This window comes from Odontomachus brunneus, unplaced genomic scaffold (genome assembly GCF_010583005.1).
Source record: "Odontomachus brunneus isolate Ranch 3 - 2012 unplaced genomic scaffold, Obru_v1 Obru_scaffold_093, whole genome shotgun sequence".
Taxonomy (NCBI): Eukaryota; Metazoa; Arthropoda; class Insecta; order Hymenoptera; family Formicidae; genus Odontomachus; species Odontomachus brunneus.
In genome coordinates, this window is record NW_022639543.1 from 258,346 (window position 1) to 273,773 (window position 15,428).

Below are 15,428 nucleotides of genomic sequence, written 5' to 3' on the forward strand. Positions count from 1 at the left end.
TATATATATATATATATATATATATATATATATATATATATATATATATATATACCCGGAAAAAATCGGTTGAATTAATTTGAGTTCAGGATAAATTAACCAGAGGTTTGAGAAATAAACAAACTATATATAATTTTAGATAAGATAACCAAACAAACTTGGTTACATGCATTCTGGTTAATACAACTAGAAAGTTTGATGTTACGATAATCAAATTATACACGAACTTCTTAGAAGAAATTTTATTTCCTTTTCAACTGAAAGTTACTTCTTAAGATGTTAGTATATTTTGTTTAAAATTAGTAATTTAAAAATTGATTGAATGTTGTATTTGAAGAACTTGCCTTTATCCTAATAGAATTCGAACTCGAGACCTTCGGATTGTGAATCGTCTGTCTACATGTTTGGCTACGTCAATTCGCTAATGGATAGACCTGTTATTGATATTGGTTACCTATGTTAGAGTCAGTGTTGAAAGTCAAAATATTTGATTATAATAACTCGAAATTCTATTCTATTCTCGAAATATAACTCTTCTATAACTCGAAATTCTATTTAGTTTTACCAATCGTTTAACCAAACATGTCGTGTTAATTCAACCATGTTCTTTTCTCGCATGTAATCATAATATCTAGACACTTGGATGTTATTACACCTCTGTCAAGCTAGTTATTACTACATACGCAGTAACCAAACCCTGACCGGTATTACAACTAAATATTCTACCTGCATACCAGAATATCTCATTATAATAACCAGAAGGTCTATTTATTTTCACTAAAACTTGCTTGAAACATGTCACGTTAATTCAACCAGATTATTTATTTATATCAAACGTAGATTGAACAAAACTCGATTATGTTTTTAAGACCGAGTTGTTTGGCTCCAATATTTACTGATTGTTTCATTCATATAACGGATTGTCCGTCAAATTGGTATGGATCTCGAGTAAATATCCTCGGCGCCGATTGAAAAGACAAATGTATAAACTGACAAACACCACATTTCCGTAACTCGTTCCTCAACGCCACGATAATCTCCGATGAAATAATATGAACGGTCGTAAGATATTTCGGACGATTCAAAAATACCGTTCGAGGTAACGGTGGTAGTTTCTTGAAAATGCATCTTTAGAGAGGCCCAGATATTTTCCGCTTGAATCATCACCCTGGCCTCCTCCGCGTCATCTTAGCACCCAGATTTTCCTTTGGAATGATTAAGTGTTACTTAAAGAGCTTTCCAATTTTTCTTGAAATTGTGTTTTTTAACATCAACGTGTAAGATTTTTCAAAGATCATTAAATCGATTAACTTCAAACTTTTCACATGTCTCTAATATATATATATATATATATATATATATATATATATATATATATATATATATGTATGTATGTATGTATGTATATATACATATGTCAAAAGCGTATATTTTGGATTTCCTGGAATTTTAAAATTTATTATTTTTTTATTATGTAAAAAGTTGATTTGGTTTCGAGAAAAACGCGTTAAAAGTTTCATGTGCGACATTTCCGCGAGCAATCATTATTTTCTTATTACTAATTTGTATCAGATGCGCAAATTAATTCGGTAATTCTACTCTTAATCAATCATAACTCCGTTTTAAATTCAAATACTTTTCCGCCGTTTAGTAGGTTTTGAAGTGCCAATTCTAAAGTTCAAAATGTGCTATATAGCTTGGCGTAGCTGATAACATAATCTCATAAAATAGTATCAGACACGATGGCATTTGACAAGCATCATATCAGATACTGCATTCTTTTTGTTTTCTAAGTGAAAAATGCTCCCGAGGCTGCAAATATAATTTGATCAGCTTTATGGGAAGGTGCTTACGGAAGAAGCTGAAGGTGATGAAAGGGATGGTTGCACGGCTGATTACCGTTCGATTTTGTGACCCAGAGTGCAACAAGAGGCAAAGAGAGACAGACCAGGGTGATCCAGGGTCGCTGCGTTTGACCCCACTTTGTCACATCCTATTTAGACCACTTATGAATCGTATTAACATACCGTGTCGCGCACTCCGCATGGTGGTCGCACCTATGTAGCAGTCGTGACCACAAGTGACGGAATGCCATTCTTGTTAGTTAGTTTCGCGTGAATTTTATCCTGCAGACAGATACGATTTCAGGCTTCGAACTATCGAGATACTGTTTCTATTCTGAAATATTTGATGCATGTAGAAGTTATCACAAATAATCGCCCGCCTTATCTTCAGCCTTCTATCATGGAGAAGAAATCGATTGTCTATGTGTCAACCTCGTACATTTACATTTTACGCGCAAAAAAGCGAACGTTCTGCAATCACGTTCCGAACGGTGACGCGGCAGTTTTGTGACACGAGGATGGAAAGTAGCTTGAATATTCAATATTGAATCAGTAATTAACATTGTAGTAAGAACATTCATGCTGCATTCTAATTATTGTCTCGTATCAAACAGTATTCTACGCTATTGTACCTTCATCACTTTCAAATATTATTTCGTGAAAAAAGCACTATCTTGTGATTACTATATGAAGAGATATATTATCCAGAGTTTTCTCAGAAAAAATTTCTGAATTATTTATATTTTCTTGGGCATCCAAAAGAGAGGAGGGTGGAGGTAAAAAGTCTCTTAACCAGACGATGAATAAAACAAACGCATTTTAGTTAAAGGGGACATATTTTCTAATTCTTATAAATCAAATTTGGTTGTAAGACCTAGAAATTTCATTTTCCACTTCCATTTCCAAACTAATTTCTTTGTTTGTTAGATTAGTTTAGTTAGTTTATTGTTAGATTATTTTAATCAACCTTTTTTTCCTTGCTATAATACTCATTCCTTGCTGTTGCGACCATGATTCCCCTGTCAGAGGATTCTACTGAACAATGCATCGTATTTTTTTCTTTTATTTTTTTTTTTTCTTTTAGAGTACGGATTATACTTGACATCGACACGCTGTTATCGACGACGATGACGATCGTTGACGCTTGCGAATCACGAGGACGATAAATCCCAGTATCGTCCAGTCGTGTCCGTTGGAACCTATCGACATCATTTTTTCTGGCAACAGATTTTTCACCCCGGTTGAAGCGTGCCATAAATTAAACGAGATGTGACGCGCAGACGAGGGTGTGTCACTTCATGGACGAGTGCCCTCGTTCGATTAAACGCAAACTTGCATCAGCGGTGCTCAGACTAAGCTCCGGTTTTATTCTCTTTTTTCCCATCGACAACATAGAGAAAGTAACATTGATATTGTTCTAGGATTTAATCGAAAATATCAAGCATTTGCTCGATAAAATAATAATAAAGTCCTAATTATGGGTCACTTAAGCTTAGAATAACTTTCATTCATTTACATAAATTTGTCGATTGAACATTAAAAGGAATCGTTAAAAACTAATATAAGCAACAAACATCTTTACAGTTTTAAAGTAAAATTATTGGACTTTAGATTAGTGAATTCCAAATCAAAAAAGAAAAATTATTAAAAACGCTTATTTATAATTATGTATTAACAAATATTTCGCGTAAATATACAAATAAATCAAAAGTTACACTCCGATTTGTTTCTAATTTGGCACAAATGTAGAAGTACAACAAATATTTAGGTCATATTTTTTTCATTGTAGCCTAGTTTGAGTTTCACGGACAATTTATAACTTTTTAATGTTCTCACTCCTATCATCAACAAGTACAACAAAAATGCATAAGAAATAAAATCGAATACAAAATACAGTTAAATAATTTTAACAAAATCGGCATAGCTGAGACACAAAATATTCTAAATTTCTTTAGCCGAGATTCCAACCAAAATATTTTAAATCTGTGCTAAATTAGTCAAAAATGGTTTGAATCTCGGCCAAAATGAGAAATTATTTGTATAACAATTTTTTTCAACTTTTTACTCGTTTTGTTTAAACATTTTATTATTTATACAAATGTGTAAAATTATTTATATATGTTCTATATTCGTAATTTTAAGTAGTACTTCCTACTTCTATTCGTCGTACTGATATCTTTTTTAATCTTGACACGTGTATTTTATCGCAGATTTCAGAATTGTTGAAATTCAATTGCTCTCAAAGAAAACTTGAAAATTTGTCAGTTGGACGATACTTGCGAAGTCATTCAATCAACTGGTGACACTTTTTTGCACTTGTTCGGAAATGATCGATTTTATTCAGCGGCATCGAGGTACTCGGAAACAAAGCGGATGCGTTCAACTCCGTCTGCCTACGTGCGAAGCGAATTTTCTACTCGCGCTCGTCGGCGTCAACTCGTGTGACGACCCGGTGACGTCAAATGCATGAGGAGAGTCATGATGTCACCGTGTATTTTTACAGAGTCGCAAAGTCCGTTCTCTTCTCACTTCGAAATTTTACGCGTGTTTTCTTTTTTCAGTAACACCCGCCGCTGCTTATAAATACCGGCGGTTGCCGGCATTTGCTTTTGTTTCGGTTGAATTCGCATGAAATTTGCTAGCGCGAGATTCTCACGTAGTTGAATCGTTTATTTGAAGAAACATTTCGCACATGATCCGCGCAGAGTACGCACGAAGCTTCGCGTTTGAAAGAACCGGAACAAATATCGGGATGCTCGAATTTTTGCTTTTCTAGAATATCCAAGGAACTCTAAAAAAAACTCGAATGAAGATGATCGTTTACCCTCTTTGAACCGTTGTTTAAATCGACAATCCCGACGGATTTCGAATCGAAACTGCTTCCTGTGTACCTTTTTTCCCGCTTTACACGTCGTTAGTTGAAAACAAGCCCGGTCTTTGGGCGGAACAGCTGGGCTCGATGCAACGAGCGCAACGGAGGAAGATTATTAGTTCTGCCTCTCTAAATATTGACTGCGGTGCTGCGAGGAAACACCCCCTTTGCGTTAGGCGCGACCCGGACGCGCGTATAACGGTGCTACAGATATACTGTAATTTATCGCGGGCTGCGCGCTCAAAACAACCGATAACTCAATAAAAGCGGCACGTTCATCGTGTCTTCGCGCGCGCCCACTGAGTCATCGAATTGAATGATTGCACGGGATAAACACTTGTTTTGAGCGAGTTTCTCCCTGTATAACTCCGCTTCCTTCGTTCACATACATCAAAAGTCAGTCATGCTTTTCGCATAACATGTTTTGCGCCGGACTAATTTTATGTGACTTGTTTTCCTCGCCGCATCGGCCTCCAATGGCCCACGTTATCGTATTATGAGCCAAATTTTATTTGACAAATAATATGTCTCATAATAATTATCGAAGTATTTTATGTTTCGTTTTAGAGTTAATAAAGTATCAAGAAGAAATATCAGCGTGAGTTATCAGTAGCCTATAATGAGAGAAAAATGTTTAGCATCTATTATCTACAATCGCATATTCTAGATAGACTTTCATGATTATCACGACGTAACACAGACAGACTTTCATAATTATCACAATGTGAGACAATCGATAATAGAAACTGTATTTTCCGAAAGAAACTGTTTTACCTACGTTTATAAGACAAATATACTGTACTGATCATTAAATTGACATTATACAATAAATGTTTTGTTATATTGATGCGACTATAAATTTATTAAAATACACACAAGTTTTCATGCTATATTTTGCACATGTTTTTCTGAGCAAAATTTTCATCATTTCCCAGATAAACAGATGTACATAAACTTAGCAGCAACTTTAAATTTTTCTAATAAGTCTTACTATTATATCAATAATAATAACCTTTACATGTTGTTAATAATATTTTTCCTACTAAAATAACAAGAGTTTGCGTAGAAAATAACTATAATTTTAGTAGCATTAACTATTTTTGTCTCTCAGTGCACGTGACACGGAACGTGTTAATTAGTCGCAGCGGGTAAATGTAGCTTGATTACTCACGGCATGTACATATAAACTCCTGCCAATGCGAATGGAAGACGACGGAAATAGAGACGCTAGGTTCGGCGAAGACTCACATCATAACGAATCGATTATGCGGCTCATATCGCATCGAGATACTCTTCATTCATAACGTAATGAGGAGTGAATAATGTAATGATAATGTAACGACGAGGTGTGCGCTACATATTCAGATAATCGTGAAGCGTCGAGATTTCAACTACCCAAAAGTCAACGCGTGTCCGATGTTGAATAATGCATTCGCCTTACACTCTTTGTATTACATGTTATACGCACTCGTGACAAAACACATCGCGTTCGCCTTTCGGTCGATGTCCGTTTTAACCAGCGACGTGGTGAAATCTCGATTCGCGACACGTACGAAACGAGCGCGACATTTTACAAGCGTAATCCGGGCGTGGTGACAAATAACTGGCTGAGTCAAGTCGCTTTAACCGGTACTATATAAGAAGAAAAAGTGACGAAGAGCCTTTTTTGCAATATCGAGCGATACCTCGTTTCACCTGAACATAAGAGAAATTTACTTAAAATAGCGAGATTATGAAATTATATGGTTAACTATTATGACGTATGATTATATTAACTATCGATCATTAATTATTAATGAATAATTATTTCTTCACTGAAGCCATTTTAGGAATTAGCTTGCCCCTGACCGAGTCTTACTAGCACAAGCCTCGTTTAGAGCATCCATGTCAGTATCAGTTCATGATTCATTCACGAAATTCCATTCAGGATTTGCCTATTTTGGCCATATCTAGGCTCTACAAAGTCATACTTATCTTGGGGTATCTCTGGTTAGAGCTATTATTACGGACACAGAAATAAAGTCACGTATCTTGGGAAGAGAGGTTACGAAGATGAATCTGGAAGTAATTTTCAAATATGCTAAAAGAGACCATTAGTTGATTGAAAGCATACTGTAAGCATAGGGAGCAAACTTAATATACTTCATACATCATATTGATAAGATCGTAACACTAACCGGCTGGTGTTTCAGCTGTTGGCACTTATAAAGTTTGAATTCTCTCTTCATGTTTTATAATACCATTATATGTGACTCATCTTTGTACTCCGATAATCTAACACCTATATAAAAATAGGTCAAGTTCTTTGATTCATAAATCAAGTCACGAACTATTCGGTTAACCCAATACATACATAAAGTTGCAAGAAAACTAATTTTCAGGAATTTCTATTCAATAACTGTATGAAGCATTTTGCGTGCTATTTTTAATATTGGCGCTTTGCGGAAAACGCTATATTAGTCATTCGCAAAACATGATCCGTTCTTCTAAATAACGGACGCCGTAACGCGTCCTTTATTAGCGACAGGTGCATTACGTCATTGCTGAAAGTTATAAGCGTTTTGACGAGTGCTGATGTCCAAGTGCAACGAGCGAATGGACGACGTAGATCGTCATTGTTACATAAATACGAAAGAAATCTCATGCGATCACGTGCGAGCAAATAAGCAGGCAGGTGCGTGACTCATACGATGTTTCTTCCATTGTTATCCCGAGTTTCCTCCTTGCGCACTCGGAGGAAAGAGAAATTCACGGTTGTTAATAAATTTGGTTATTTCGTGAAACTGAAATTAATAACAATCCATCGTTTTCAAGTGCAACTCTCGAGTGACGTGAACGCTTCCTCGTTTCAGGTAAAACGTTTTGTCAATCCTGCAAGAAGAAGTGCAGCGGGGAGGTGCTGCGCGTGCAAGACAAATACTTTCACATCGGGTGCTTCAAGTGTGCCCAGTGCAATGCTAGTTTGGCCCAAGGTGGATTCTTTGCACGTGAAGGCACCTATTACTGCACCAAGGTCAGTTATCGTCGACGTTATGGACATTGGTTAACCTATTAAAGACCATAATTCTTTCACAAATTCAACCAAAGAAAGATAAATGTGGCTATTGATGATTGATATAATATTGATGATTGGAATTCAGGACAGTTTGACATGGAAGATATTTGATAATCAGTTTGATAATCAGCAAAAAAAGAAATATGAAGAAGAAATGTACTCGTTATTGTACTTAATTAGTTTCAATTAATCTTAGATGGAAATGTATAGATGTGTTATGTTAAAATGAATAACATATTATAATGAATATAGAAATGACGTTATAAAGTTATTTTAGATCTGGCTCTAATGTATCATGTATGTAATGTTGCCATGTGTTTTTATTCATACATTGTCGACATCACGAATTTTCTCATTGAAAAATCTAAATTTCTTCAATCTAAATTTATGTGATACTTTACTAAAATAAATGTTCATTTTATTTATTTCGACAATTTTTTAAACTTCTTTCTTACGTACAAATATGTCAAATAAGAAGAATTTTTTTGTATTATAAAAGTTCTACAAATTGCACAATATAAATTTAGATATCCTGGGAACGATACAATAAAGATTATTAAAAATTTGTTGCGCTTTTTGTTAGTCTGAATATCTTTTGTATCATGTGTATGTTATAGATGTATTTCTTGTTCAGATGCTCCTTAATCAATGATTTTATTCAATAAAAAAAAGATGTCCCATAAATGAAATACTTCTCTTAATAGATTAAGTTTTTAATACGGTTGTCACTTTGTTGCTTTGCTCGCAGGACTACCGAGAACGCTGGGGAACGCGATGCGCCGGTTGCGGGGAATACGTGGAGGGCGATGTTGTGACAGCCGGCGAGAAGTACACGTTTCATCCAAATTGTTTCCATTGCCAAAGATGCCGGCAGCCGCTACTGGGACAGGGGACAAAAGTATCTCTAGTTCAAGGTACGTGTTCGGACGATTAATTCTTGATCCATTCAAAGCTGCGTTACCAAAACACGAAATGGTAACTCACATGTTCATCAAGAATTTTTTATTGACGTCAAACGTACTTTCTAAATGTCTTGTGAGTGAAAATCTCACTTGAAAAATGGAGTGACTCAATCATAACTCGAATTAGAGTGACTTCTCATTCTTATATAGTGAATTCCTTCATTCTGTATCGTAGAATAAAAATTTTCGCTCTGTGAGGAATTTTCGCTCTGGAGTGAATTTTCCTTCGACAAATAGAGTAACGACCGTCACTCAAGTTAAAGTCAATTAATTAGTTTTCACTCGTAAGGATAGAACTGTTTAGGATAGAACTAAAAAATTTTTCTCTTCTCTTAATTATAAAAATTCATTTTACTTGAAGTGAAATTATTCATTCTAGTTGGAATGAAATATTCACTCTTAAAAATGAAATATCACTTCATTCAGAATGACAATATTTTCTCTATCGGTTGAAGTGAATATCCAACTCCTTTTGAGTGAAACTTTAAGAATTTAGAAACTCTAAAAAATTTAGAGAGTATAAATTGTGCAAGACAGATCTCGTCATCTTTCATTACATACGAAATGTAATTATTCTATTGGAATCTGTCGCATGTATTGAGGCATGTTGAATAGTCCTCATTGGACGTGCAATAGTGCAACGTAGAAAACTCGCTAATTTGAATAGCCAGTGATTTCTACCAATTGTAAATAGTGATGCATGTGGAGATTGCGTAGTGGTTTACTAGCGTCTCATGCACCTCACTTTGATGCAGCTTTCACAATTAGCGTGGCAGTCAATCTGTTAGAAGCAAATTGCCACTTAGGCATATCGTTATGTAGACGGTTACAAGGCCATATGTTAGCACGAGATACGTCCTTGTAACAATTACGCGGTCAAAAGTAAAAATTCGATGTGCCGTGTACATGGCTTTGTCGCTTACTAGGTCAATGCATTTTACACATATTCATAAAGAATTATAGATAAGAATATGGGAACAGTTGTTATATACACGTACACTCTCGTTGAATTTTGCACTTAGATTAAGGTTTTAATGGGAAGAAAATCAATGTAATTTCTATCTGTTATCGCGTTTTATCTGGAAAATATTATCTGAAAGCGTTATCATATATAAATTACGAAGTTATACTCTCTAGTCAATCAGTATTTTACCAATAAAGTCGTTTAAAATGATTAAAAATATAATTTTCTATCAATGATAATAAGATAAAATTCGTGAATGTCACAATGTATAATTGTTTTCATTTTGAAAATTATGAAATGTTTTAAGAATGACAAAATGAAAGTAAAACATACATTTGATGTCAGTACAATTGTAAAAAAAGAAATATGAAATCTATTCCTTATTGTATTTGATGATTGATTGGTTTTGTTTAATTTACACTGGAAATGCACATAGATGTTATGTTTAAATAAATAATAAACATAGAAATGACATTATGCTGTTACTTCAGATTTGGCTTCAACTTATCATATATGTGATGTTACTATGTTTCTATTCATTTATTGTAAAGTTAACAAGTATTCTCATCTAAAAATCTAAATTTCTCTTCAATCTGACGGTAAATTTATGTAATACTTGAATAAAATATACTTAAATATTTATTTTATTATTACGACAGTTTTTTAAACTCTTTTTTGTCTTAAATATATCAAATTAGAGGGAATTTGTTGTATTATAAAGATGTTTTATACACATACTTACACAATTTCTAGTAATTAAATATTTCGGAAACAAACACGACGTGCTGAAGTTTACTGAAATTTCTGTTATTATTTTTTCGGTTAACTTTTATATCATGTACATATTGTAAATTTATTTTATATTTGATCAAGCGTTAGAACCTGCTTAATCAATTGACGTACAAAGGTGCATTCCAGGAGTGTTAGAAGATGTTATTTAAAGAGAATCGTAATTAGGACGCAGCGACGGCTGTATCCTGTCAACTGTGCGGCTATTAGTGTAGCGGTAATTAATCCAATGCCAGCACGGGACGTAGTTGAGCCGCATGATCTTAGATTAATTCCCCCGACAAGCGAAAGTGCCACAGAGATGAATGAAATTAGATGATAAATCTCATTTCGGTGCTGACAATCGCCACGCGACGCGAAGGTTAATGATGACGCCGCGGGAGCCGCCAGCCGGATCTCATTAATCTCAACTAACTGTGCATTGTTCGTAGGTCAGGCGCTCTGTCACCGATGCGTCGGTATACCGGTTCGCGAGGCCTCCACGCCAATTGGTAATAGCGCCGGTACCAGAGGATCTGGCGATGGACACACCGACCCTGGTGCTTGCGCTGGCTGTGGAAACCAATTGAGGGAAGGTCAAGCGTTGGTTGCGCTCGATCGTCAATGGCACGTCTGGTGCTTCAAGTGTCACAGCTGCGACACTGTGCTCCACGGGGAATATATGGGAAAGTGAGTCAACTGCCTCACTTTGATAAGATATTCCTTTCCTCCAATCCACAAAGTACAATTCACTGGGAAAAAATTTTAGTCAATTGTACTATAATTGTTAGTGATAATAATATTACTAACGCATGTTACTACCACTATCTCCAAGTGTTGGAACAACTAAAAAATATGGTTGGAATTAAATTGGGCATCGTCCGTATCGAATTGTATGGAAATATGCACTGAAGTCGATTTTCGAGTCATTAAAAGCCCTTTCCGCGACAGGGACGGCGTGCCTTACTGCGAGAAAGATTACCAGAAGCAGTTCGGAGTGAAGTGCGCCTATTGCAACCGCTTCATCAGCGGTAAGGTCCTGCAGGCAGGCGACAATCATCATTTCCACCCGACCTGCGCGCGTTGCACAAAGTGCGGCGACCCGTTCGGCGACGGCGAGGAGATGTACCTGCAAGGCGCCGCGATCTGGCATCCGCGCTGCGGTCCCGGACCCACTGGACCTAACGGCATCGTGAACGGACACGGGGATACCCCGCAGCATCGGGAGTCGGAGCGGATCTCCAGCAGCGCTTCGGAAATGCAGGTAAGTCCGGTTGCGCCGCGCAATCGGTGATTCGCTGGCTCAGACCATTTATTCTGTACATTTGTGTATTATAATTGTCAATTCAGGCTGTCTCGAGAGCTTGTTTATTTTCTTCTTAATTTAATCATATAAAAGCTGAGGTAGACTGATTGTAACATCTTGGTATGTAGTAGTGTATCTAAGGTAATCGTAAGTGTTCAATGTGTTTGATTCCTCCGCGGTTCAAAAACCACGAACGAACTATAATTTTGTCAAATATACTCCTGCTTCTAATTTTTCTATTTATTTATTTAATATTTATTATTGCAAAAAAGCCCACTTGATCAGAAAGAGTGTATACTAACACTTATAAAATGGGGTTCTTGAAGTTGTGAGTGTTCAACATCGTATGATTCAATAGTTGGCGTAGTATAGTGTCTCGTTTTCGATCCGATATTAATGTATCGGTGTTGCTAAAAACCGTACATCTACGTTATTAGAAGATCAAGGAATGCATGCTGCTATTTATGTTTACTGCTCGCATTATTCGACTTTAGCTGCATTGTACACTATTAGTTGTATTTGTTTGCATAATCCAGGACGCGATCCATTAGACGTATTATTGTAACACCTAATGGATCTCATCCCAAGAATATCGGTTAAGATTGTGAAAAGGGGCGAAGTGTTTCGCGTGTATTCAGAATTTGCTCGAGAAGTATCAGAAGTATTCGTACAAAAACGTCAGTTCGCGTTCCCCGAATCCTGCGAACTCTCTTGCGGAGCACTTCGTCATACAACATACTTGTATGTAACTCTTGGTACAATAACTCTGTATAGTGACAGTATAGAGCGGGACACCGTAAATTTAGAGGACACTATTTCGTTAGCTTTGTGTATAGCTTGATTTTTGCCTCGGAGATCGACTGGCTTATCGTTCCTTCTTTTTTTTTATCTTTCTCGTTTCATGCACGCCTCGACATACGAAACGAGACGAGAAACATCAGATAATTATTATTATCGTACTTGATTTGATTAAGTTTTATTATCGCTTCTTTTAATCATTGTTTACTTTTTTTCGCACGATCATTTTGTATAGTTTTCATTGCGGTCACGCACGCCAAGCCTGAACGGATCGCTGTGCAGCCCTTACAGCAGCCTCAGTCGCAAGGTATGCCATGTGTCACTTAGCACAGCACTCTCGACGAGTATTTCTGGTATCACTTTTCGCGTGGTATCGCCTCCTCTTAGCATCGCGTGCTTTCGCTCTGTCAGACAATCCGATTTCAACTCCATCGATCCGTCAGACAGAAAATAGCATTATAAGTAATGGCATAATATGTATCCGTCTGTCGGCGGGTCGTCCAAATTTTCACACTTATTAGTTTATATAAAATATGTATCGAAAAACTTCTCTTTGAAACCGTGATTTCTACGAAATCCAATCGCACGTATCTCTTTAATTGACTTTAGTCAGCGTTTATCTGTCGTTTTCCAAATCACAAGCTTATCAGTGTTATAAATATACAGAAACAAATTGGCTTCTAATTTTATCAATTAATTGTCGGGAATTATCAAACGTAAAGTCAGTTATTGCAAGTTAAATGGATGCGTTTCTTGACAGAGCGTTACTCGCCATGCATAGCTCTTCTATATAGGCGCATTGAAAATTTGAGCGAATTTAGAGAACAGAATAAAAATTCTCTTGAGTGAAATATTTGGATTTTCTGTGCGCCCCGTATATCTATATTGCATTCAGATCCATAAGAAGCAATTGCTGTACCACACGCGTGATAAAATACGTTGATTGCCTCAGTATTATCCAGCGCGAACTGGAAGTCCCGGTCTGATCCTGAGAGAATACGGACGAGGAGCTCCGGAAGATGTGTCTAGGATTTATACGTACTCATACTTGACTGAAACGCCCAGTCAGGGATATTTGAGACGCCCGATACAGCCGTACGATAAACCCCCAACTAGCCCGCATTTCCATAGACCTAGCTGTAAGTTCTTATAGATATTTAATACTATTAAAATGCTTAAACTTATGGAAGTTATCGCAGTCTCGTATGCACACTAAATGTGCTCACTAAACACTTTGAGTATTGGAAACTCCGATCCGCAATGAGTTAGCTGCGAAGAGCACAATAGATAATGGTAATCGCTATATTAAATTCATGAAGTGCATATATTATTCCTGCTGTATTTATAAATACTAAAGAACTAATATGTTGATCAGTTCAAATATTTGGTTTAATTTGTTCGTCAAGTTCGGTTTTGCATTTGATGGAAACAAATTATTTGTTAATCAAATAATCGTCGTCGTTACTTATAATTTATTGTCAACGTTCTGGCAGCATTCGTCTATCGTTTATCGTGGACGGTTGGAAGTCGAATCTTTTGTGTGATCGATTTAATAATTTCTTTTTAATAATTTTAATAACATTTTATAATTGTTTTTGTCTTATTAGAGTTTTACACATACAAATTTACATGCTTGGAATATCAATTCTTCCAACCTTCAATCGAACGAAACGTTCAATTTAAGAGTATGTTTTGCTTCTGTTCAACTAGCATCTCGTTCGATAAGAAGCAGCGGTGGACGCAGCAGCAGATCCGGAATGAGAGCTTTGGTCGACGCTCTGAGCGACACTAGACCGAAATCACCTGCTAGCCAGGTGGATAACGACGAGCCGATCGAATTAGCGCATTATCCGGATGCGATGAAGCCACCGCCCGGAGCACAACCGCCCATCGAGAGAGACGATTTTCCTGCTCCGCCGTATCCTTACACTGATCCTGAGAGACGTAGACGATGGTCCGACACTTACAAGGTATTCTTAGAATTCAGTTTCCGGAAGAATAACGCTCAGGTTTTTTTTTCAATGATATTAATTTACTTTACTAACGAGATATTCCTTGTCCAGGGGGTACCTGCATCTGACGACGAGGATGAAGTGGACAACAAAACGTATATCAAGGAGGCGGAGCAGAAGTTGAAGAAAGAGCAGGACGAATTGAGTAAGATCGATACGGGGATAGCCAAGGTATTCCTGCAAGATCGCGAGAAGGACCGAGAGAATTTGCGACACAAGGCTGCGAACGTGGATCCTAGGAACGCCTCAAGGACACCGTCCGCTGCCAGGGAACCTACATATAGACTGCGTTACGAGAGTCCTGTTGGCGCATGTAAGTTGCATGCATATCAATCATATATAGACATACATAAACCAGGTACATAGATCAAGTATTATCTCGTTTTTTTGTACTTGTGAAAGTTTATTCCATCTGATTTATGTGTATATATGACGCTACAACTTATTTAAAAAATTTTTGGTAAACCTTTGCAAAAAAGTTTGACATATAGAAGTCCTGAGTAACTTTTGACAGGTCTTAGCCGTCGTTCGTTATTTATTAAAAAACTCTTAACAAAAAAAGTTTCATAAGTAAAACGTTATTTTTCGATATCGTATGTATTTAACAAGTGTCAAAAGTATATTTTTGGTAGCTGGAAATTTTACCTAAATCCTACCTAAATCCATATTGGTAGCTAAAAAATCTAATCTACAAATCCTACCAAAATCCTATCTAAATCTAATCTAGAAATCTTAATCCAGAAGTCTAACCTTTGGTAATTAAAAATCTAACTTAATGCTACTCTAAAACATTGTGAGAACGTTATTTGTTAAAATGTACGTGCATAAATATACATTTTTTTAACAA

General features: G+C 36.4%; 1 protein-coding gene across 14 annotated transcripts in view; it reads left to right on the plus strand.

Annotated features, from left to right (window-relative positions):
- Positions 1–15,428, plus strand: part of LOC116848306 (actin-binding LIM protein 2) — a 43,588-nt gene that overhangs the window by 17,117 nt on the left and 11,043 nt on the right. For 11 of the 14 annotated variants that reach the window (XM_032824231.1, XM_032824230.1, XM_032824234.1 and 8 more), the window contains 8 exons: positions 7,569–7,729; positions 8,520–8,685; positions 10,918–11,155; positions 11,417–11,729; positions 12,805–12,876; positions 13,522–13,708; positions 14,280–14,539; positions 14,633–14,894. In XM_032824231.1, the coding sequence (XP_032680122.1) occupies positions 7,569–7,729; positions 8,520–8,685; positions 10,918–11,155; positions 11,417–11,729; positions 12,805–12,876; positions 13,522–13,708; positions 14,280–14,539; positions 14,633–14,894 (1,659 nt within the window). The remainder of the gene's footprint in view (positions 1–7,568; positions 7,730–8,519; positions 8,686–10,917; positions 11,156–11,416; positions 11,730–12,804; positions 12,877–13,521; positions 13,709–14,279; positions 14,540–14,632; positions 14,895–15,428) is intronic. The other 3 variants (XM_032824236.1, XM_032824244.1, XM_032824237.1) reach the window with 1 other exon arrangement.